This window comes from Cebus imitator, unplaced genomic scaffold, assembly GCF_001604975.1.
Source record: "Cebus imitator isolate Cc_AM_T3 unplaced genomic scaffold, Cebus_imitator-1.0 Scaffold18, whole genome shotgun sequence".
NCBI classification, from domain to species: Eukaryota; Metazoa; Chordata; class Mammalia; order Primates; family Cebidae; genus Cebus; species Cebus imitator.
In genome coordinates, this window is record NW_016107333.1 from 6059666 (window position 1) to 6067590 (window position 7925).

General features: G+C 36.2%; 1 protein-coding gene across 9 annotated transcripts in view; it reads left to right on the forward strand.

Moving 5' to 3' along the window:
* The window catches only part of RBM39 (RNA binding motif protein 39), a 43647-nt gene that overhangs the window by 32448 nt on the left and 3274 nt on the right, over nucleotides 1-7925 (forward strand). For 7 of the 9 annotated variants that reach the window (XM_017513205.2, XM_037732960.1, XM_017513226.2 and 4 more), the window contains 3 exons: nucleotides 661-738; nucleotides 4397-4447; nucleotides 6811-6892. In XM_017513205.2, coding sequence (XP_017368694.1) covers nucleotides 661-738; nucleotides 4397-4447; nucleotides 6811-6892 — 211 coding nt within the window. The remainder of the gene's footprint in view (nucleotides 1-660; nucleotides 739-4396; nucleotides 4448-6810; nucleotides 6893-7925) is intronic. The other 2 variants (XM_017513213.2, XM_017513223.2) reach the window with 1 other exon arrangement.

Sequence of the window (7925 nt, forward strand, 5' to 3'; positions counted from 1 at the left end):
TTTTTCTCTGAGACTGTCTGGTTCTGTTGCCCATGCTGGAATGCAGTGGCATGATCTTGGCTCATTGCAACCTCTGCCTCCTGGGTTCAAGCGATTTTCCTGCCTAAGCCTCCCAAGTAGCTGGGATTACAGGCGTGTGCCAGCACGCCTGGCTAATTTTTGTATTTTTAGTAGAGATGGGGTTTTACCATGTTGATCAGGCGTGTCTTGTACTCCTGACCTTGTGATCCGCCTGCCTTGTCCTCCCAAAGTGCTGGGATTACAGGCATGAGCCAACGCCCCCGGCCCAAGCGATTCCTCTGCCTCAATTTCTTATTTTTTGATACAGCGTCTTGCCCAATTTGGAGTGCAGTTGGGCGATGTTGGCTGACTGCAAACTGCCTCTTTGGCTGAATCCATCTTCCCACCCTAACCTCCAAATAGCTGGGACTAACACTACCGCCCTGCCTGGCTAATTAATTCCTGTGGGTTTTTTTTTTTTTTTTTTTTTTTTGGTTGTTGTTTTTTAAGAAATGGGATTTCTGCCGGATGTGTTTGGTCCCTTAACATTGGCCCTCCTTGCAATTTATTTTAGTGAAGTGATCATGATATTAACCACCCAGAAAACTTTGTTTCTGTGCCCTCAACATAGTAAGAACTTTCACACCTATCCTTTTACAGGTACAGGTTTGCAGATTCCACCAGCAGCACAGCAGGCTCTGCAAATGAGTGGCTCTTTGGCATTTGGTGCTGTGGCAGGTAGGAATTGAATCTTTTCTAATTTGAAATCATTGTTTTTTCATCTAATTCGAAAATTTTCCAAATTTTTACATTAAAAAGGACTTACTGAGAATTCAATTCATCAAGTACTTCTAGGCTAGAAGTTCCTAGTCTTATATGTAAGGCAGTGCAGATGGAGGGTAGAATTAACCATGCATCAAAATGAGCTGTCAGGACAATTGTAACCCTACACCCGTTTTTAGTTGAAATTCATTCATGTAAGTTTGTATCTTTTAAAATATATCACTTTTATTAAACACTGTAAGGTCTATATTGTGAGGTACTAAATTTATTTTTTATAATATTTGAATTCAGAAAATACCAGAAGCACTTAAGAAAACTTTACTTAAAACTATTATACTAGTAAGAGTGTAGAGACAGTTATTTTTCTTAAAGTATGTAAAAATTTAAGATCATGAATTGGGAGATGGAATTTTTTGGGACAACTGGAAAAGAAGGATGAATTGACATTTTTACAATTGTGTAAAAAGGGATTCAGTTCATAAAACACCCATTCTTCCCTTTTCATATGTTAATTTTTAAAATTTTTTTGGAGATGGAGGCTTGCTCTGTTGACTAAGTTGGAGTCCATTGGCCCTATCTCGGCTCACTGTAACCTCTGCCTCCTGGGTTCAAGCAATTCTCATGCCTCAGCCTCCTGAGTAGCTGGGATATTTTTAGTAGAGATGGGGTTTCACTGTGTTGGCCAGGCTGGTCTTAAACACCTGACCTCAAGTGATCTGCCCGCCTTGGCCTCCCAACATGCTGGGATTATAGGTGTGAACCACTGTGTCCTGCCCTTATGCCTTAATTTAATTACCTGTAACAACTAAAAACCTTGACATTGACCCAAATCTAGGAGATAGGATTTAATTTTGAAATGTCAAAGGCATGCTTTTAGAACATTGTTAAGAGGAACCTTTTTTTATTTTGGTGTTGGGGGTTGGAGTCTTGCTCTTGTCTCTCAAAAAACCCTGCTTCCTGGGTTCAGGGAATTTTGGTGCCCCAGCCTCCCACATAGCTGGAATCACATACTTTCGCCACCATACCTAGCTAATTTTTGTGATTTTAGTAGAGACCTGCTCACCCTGACCTCTCAAAGTCCTGGGTTACAGGCATGAGCCGCCTCACCTGGCCGGTCCTTTGACCTTAAGTGAGAATGTAACTGAGAAGATGTATTTTAGATCATGGTAGTACTACATCTGAATGTATGAAAAGGTCCTGTGGTTGCTTCATGATTTTCTTCTAGATTGAAAGCTCAGTATTCAATTAAAGGAGATCATTTCTGTTTTTACATTTTTTTACTGTTTGCCGCCTTAGTGGATGTTCTTAAGTGTGTGAGTAAACCAGCCTTTGGTTTCATTTCCTCTCTATCAAATTGTATGACTTATCTTGAAATTTGATAAGCAGATACTTAACTAGATTTCTGACAATGAAGTCAGTTTATACTTAGAATCACAACCAGTAAGGCATTTGTGTATTTAATAGTCATTTATGACTTCTCAGGTATCTTTAAGTTATTCCATTGGATTAATATTTAATTTATTTTGAGTTTATAGTGTTATTTCATCCTTTACAGTGAATAAATGTCTATTGTCACTTGCTCTAATTAATACTACACTCATTACTTGGAGAATTGTACCCTATTATTACAGTTTAAAAATTATTTTACCAGAAAACTGTTTACCCATATTTCTTCCCATTCTTCATAATTGTTCTTTGATAATTTAGAAATTTTTAATTCATGTTCTAGGTATTCCATTAAAGGGTGGTGAAAGATTTGTTCCTGCCTTCAGGAATTGATACAGTGATAAAGGGGTCAATTATAGACAATTACTGTTACACCCTGGATGCTGTATCAGATAAGTTGATTTGGTCTTAAAAACATTATCTTCAGTTAACTGAAGATTATCTACTGTTAAATATCAGTTCTACCATTAGCCATTATTTCTTTTATTACGTATGACTGTACTTCTCTGGGTTCTGTCTCATCGTGTAGTTTATATTAAGATTGAATGTAGTCAGCTAAAATCCTAACACACTATTTGAATTCCAGACAGTCGTCCCTATGCTTTATTTATCTATGTATCTTGTTACATTCCCTTTTTTTAGTGCTGGTGGTCGAGATGATTTTAAAGATCTTTCTTGTTTTGTTATACTTGCTATAAATTTCTTCTGCATTAATAACACCCACGTTTTAGGTGAATATCTGTAAAGATATCTGTGGATGTTTTTCTCCAGATGGTAGTCATTAAAACATTACATATACCTAGTTGAAATAAAATTTCGAGTGTTCACTGTGTTTGAGGCCCTTGTCCCTTAGGTCTTTGAAAGATACTGGGTAAAACCAAGGATGGATCATCATCATATCCACATTATTTTAGTCTGCCAATTCAATAGGCCCTTTCTAAGATAGGTTAGAGTCCTTATCTTTATGAAACCCATGCTTTATTTACTTTGTCACAAATGACACAGATCATTTTTGAAATTATGATGGGGTTGATAGACAAAATAGCATGGATTTCTCATTATCTACATTTTTTCCCATTTTAGGGAAAAAAAAAAGACAAATTCTGTTATTTAAAGTTTATTGACCCTGTTCTCATGGTCATATCTTCAAGTTCCTTCAGTGTACACTAGTTACATTTCTTCAGCTCCCTGAGATGCCAATTTTCAGCAAGTAGGACGCAGGTATTATATTCCAATATAACTTGGTTCCAGATCCCTGTACATTTTGCCCATGTACAACTAGAACTTCAAAAAAAAAAAAAAAAAAAAAAAAAAAAAAAGGAACTTCAAGAGAGCATCATAGCACTGTGGCAGTTTTCTTTACTATTCAGAGTTGCTATTGTTTCACCCTGTAGTAGCTTTAAGATGCCACCCAACTGTTGAAATCTATGAGAAAATATATTGGTCAAAGCTCTCACTTATTTTTAATACTGCTTAGATACGTTCATTTTCCTAATTTTCATAGATTCTAAGAAAATTCCAGAGATTTATCCCTGCTTTACTAAATTTTTACACTAGGCCAGGGAGTAATTAATCAAGTTGCATCATTGTGGGCTAGATTTGACAAGTTAAAACAAGTTAAATCTTTTTAAGGCCCTTTAATAATATATCCATACTGTTGGAATGGTGTATTTCCCAATGGTGATGTTCTTCCTAAATTGGGAAATCACTGAATGTGTTTACAGCTTTTTGATGTGCACTATTTACTATTTTATAATATCCTTTTATGGTGTTAAGTACTTACGGCCATTAAAAAAATAAATACTTGTATTTCCCAAGTACTTGGAATTGAATTCTCAAGATCAGGGTTTTTCACTCATTTTCTGACTGGTGTGCTTCCCTTTCCCCATTTCCCATTATTCCCAGCTGAATACTAGTGTAGTGGAATTCACTTGAGATGTGGAAGAGTAGTATAGGAAGAGAGAGGGAAAAGTAAGCTTCCCAGGATAAGAGGGGAAAAAAAAGGCCCCAAAGCCTTGTCAATGAGGAATGGGGAAGGAGGTTTTGCTGCCAGGTTTTACTAAGTACATTTGAATAAACCCTGCTGCTATAGTCCTCTTTTATTAATGCTTTCCTGACATTTACCCTGTTAGTTGAGGCTCTTCATTGTTCCTGCACTGAGCTGTAGAATTCTCTTTTGTTATAGATTTGCAAACAAGACTTTCCCAGCAGACTGAAGGTGAGTTGAAGTGTTTATATTTTTTATTTTTGTCTTTGAAATAGAATTAAATGTAGTAAGAGAGTTTTCTGTATTTATTGTCATATTTATACCAGTAATCTGGACCTGAATTTTGACACAGTGGCTCATAGTGGTATATACTTAGTAATCTGTATTTCATAAGACCTAACCCAAATCGTTAATGGACTTCAAGAAAATCAAAATACCAATTTTTTTTGCTTTAGTTTGCTTAAAATTTTCAATGTATTCGTTTTATGCCTGTGTTGTAATTGTTGATAAGTTTCATATAGAAGTCAGGAAATGATATATTCTGTTGTTATCAAGTAGGCAAGTATTTTATATTTTAGAACATAGAATCTGGAAGTTGTCTTAGTATAAAGTTAGGAATCGAACTATAAAACTCACCCTCTGTTGGTTAAGAAAGGATACTCATTCATTTCTATAAGCCAGTACCAAGCAATAAGAGGTTTATCCAGACTTAATATACGTGCACATTTCAGAGAAAGTATCCATTAAGTAGGCTATGATTTCTTGTTTTTTGTTATCACTTAATCTCTGTTGCTTGACATGAGCATTTTGCTGATAATGTAAGTTCTATATCATCTTTTATAGGAGTATGCTTAATGTTTAAGGAAATGATTCGGTATGAGAAACATGTCATGTTCTGTCATAGTCAAGAATTAGTTTTTTAGCAAGCAAGATTGTTCTAGTCAGTACTGGGTTTTGTTTTGTTTTTGACATGGAGTCTTGCTCTGTACCCCAGGCTGGAGTGCAGTGGCATGATCTCGGCTCACTGCAACCTCCACCTCCCAAGTTCAAACAATTCTCCTGCCTGTCTCCTGAACAGCTGGGATTACAGGCGTATACCACTACACCCAGCTAATTTTTGTAGGTTTAGTACAAACAGGGTTTCACCATGTTGGTCAGGCTGTTCTTGAATTCCTGGCCTCAAGTGATCCACCCATCTCGGCCTCCCAGAGTGCTGGGATTACAGGTGTCAGCTACCATGCCCGGCCCCTCAGTGCTGTTTTTGTTAAGATACTTTTAAAAGTACAGGTGGAGGATTTTCCCAGATTTACTGTGTTTTGCATTTATCTAGGTTGAATGGGAATGTTTGTATAGTACATTTTCTTAATAATTCTTAGTATTCATAGTATATAACATGAAACATGAGAAACTGGAAGAATGAAGTCTTCCTTAGTTCTGTTTAGACTTTCTAGTTTTTCCAAGGATACTTCCACATATCTTCTATAAACTACAGAGTGATCTTCATTTTTGTATAGCTATAATATACTCTTGAATCTTTAACTTTTTTCTAGTAGAATTTGATGTCATGTTAAAATTTTATTTAAAAAAAAATTTATGAAGGAAAAAATACTTGTATATTACAAAGAAGCTAAAGCACTTGTAATGCTACCAGAAAGTAATTATTATATATTTCATGCACAGCCCTAACTTTTGTTCAGTGTGATATTTCTGATACTATAAGTGATCGTTTATTTTAATTACCGTAATTTCTAATGCACTGTTTTATCCTTAGCTTTGTTTGTTATTATGTTTTGGAATGAAATTTGGTCAGATAATATGATTACGGTGAGTTCTGTAACAGCTACTGGTAATATTTTTGTAAATCACATGAAAGCATTGGAGCAACTGTCTTGGAAAATGCTCTTTAAACTTCAAACTCCAGTATGTTTTGAATTCGAATAAAAGTGTTCAGCAATTTTTAAGTTGGCAGCAGTGAATATTATAGATACATTTGGCTCTTTTCAGTGTTGTTTTATTGTGCTAAAATACTATTTTTAAAACATTGATTTATTAATAGGATTTACTTAATAGGATTCTTAATAGAATTTAGTTTTCTAGGACATTGTCTTGAAATGCTTGGATAATTTTAAATGTCTTTTAATCCTCTTGTAAACATTAAAATGTTTGTAGATTTAAAACTATTCATGGGCAGAAAGCTAAGAAATACAAAAGGGTATACTTTGGCATTTCAAAGGATTTTATTATTATCCCCTTATTGGAGTATAAACTGACAATCATACCAAACAAATCTTATCCTTTGTCTATTTGGATTGATGCATATTGAGATTTTGTTGAATTAATTTTGATAACAGTTTTAATTTCCTTGTTAAAAATAGTACTCTCAAATTCCTGAATGTCTATATTAGGTTGCCTCAATTTTCTGGCACCTAGAAGCTACTGATACATACTTTAGTAGTAGTATTAAATTAGGTAAAATACTTGAGTGACATCCTAGTTACATGCTTGGGGTGGGTGTTTGGTTTTGTTTTAAAGTAGTTATGAGGGATACTTTCATGCATTTTCCATGAAACTAATTTTTCTTTCTCTTCTTTTAGCTTCAGCTTTAGCTGCAGCTGCCTCTGTTCAGCCACTTGCAACACAGTGTTTTCAACTCTCTAACATGTTTAACCCTCAAACGTAAGTAACAGACTTTGTTCTTGGATATTTCCTGCAAGGGTGTCAATAGAATTGTTTTGATAAAGTATTTCCAGCTGTGTATGGCTGTAATCCCAGCCCTTTTGGAGGCCAAGGCAGGTGGATCACCTGAGGTTGGGAGGTTGAGACCAGCCTGACCAACATGGAGAAACCTCGCCTGTGTCAATTAAAAATGCAAAATTAGCCAGTCGTGGTGGCACATGCCGGTAATCCCTGCTAAGGCAGGAGAACCACTTGAACCTGGGAGGCAGCGGTTGCGGGGATCACACCGTTGCATTTCAGCCTGGGCTATAAGAGTCAAACTCCTGTCTCCAAAAATATATATATTTTTTCATATATTTTATAATTGAAAGTGCAATAGTTCTGATGCTTTTAAAATAATTTTTTAGCTGCATGTGGTGGCTCATGGAGGTAATCCCAACACTTTGGGAGGCCCAGGCAGGTGGAGCATAAGACTGGAATTGTATTAAAAGCTAGGCAGATTTAAAAAAAAAAAAATCAAAAAACTAGGCAGATTATCTGTTTTCTCTTTATTTCTAAGTAGTTTTCTCTGATGTATTTACTTCTCAACCAGCCTGCCCTCAAGATTTTTTTGGCTTTTGAAATTTTAAGCTTTGTTAGTTTAATACTCAAAAATAATTAAAATGTTTCTTTGTGGCTGGGCGAGGCGGCTCACACCTCTATAATCCCAACACTTGGGGAGGCCAAGGCAGGCAGATCACCTGAGGTCGGGAGATCAAGACTAGCCTGACCAACATGGAGAAACCTGTCTCTACTAAAAACACAAAATTAGCTGGTTGTGGCAGTGCATGCCTGTAACCCCAGCTACTCGGGAGGCTGAGGCAGAATGGCTTCAACCCAGGAGGCAAAGGTTGCAGTGAGCCAAAATCATGCCATTGCACCCCCACCAGCCTTGAGCAACAGGAGTGAAACTGTCTCAAACAAACAAACAAAAAAAAAAAAACAAAAAAACTTTCTTCGATTATTGCCTGATATGAATATTTCTTTCTCTCTC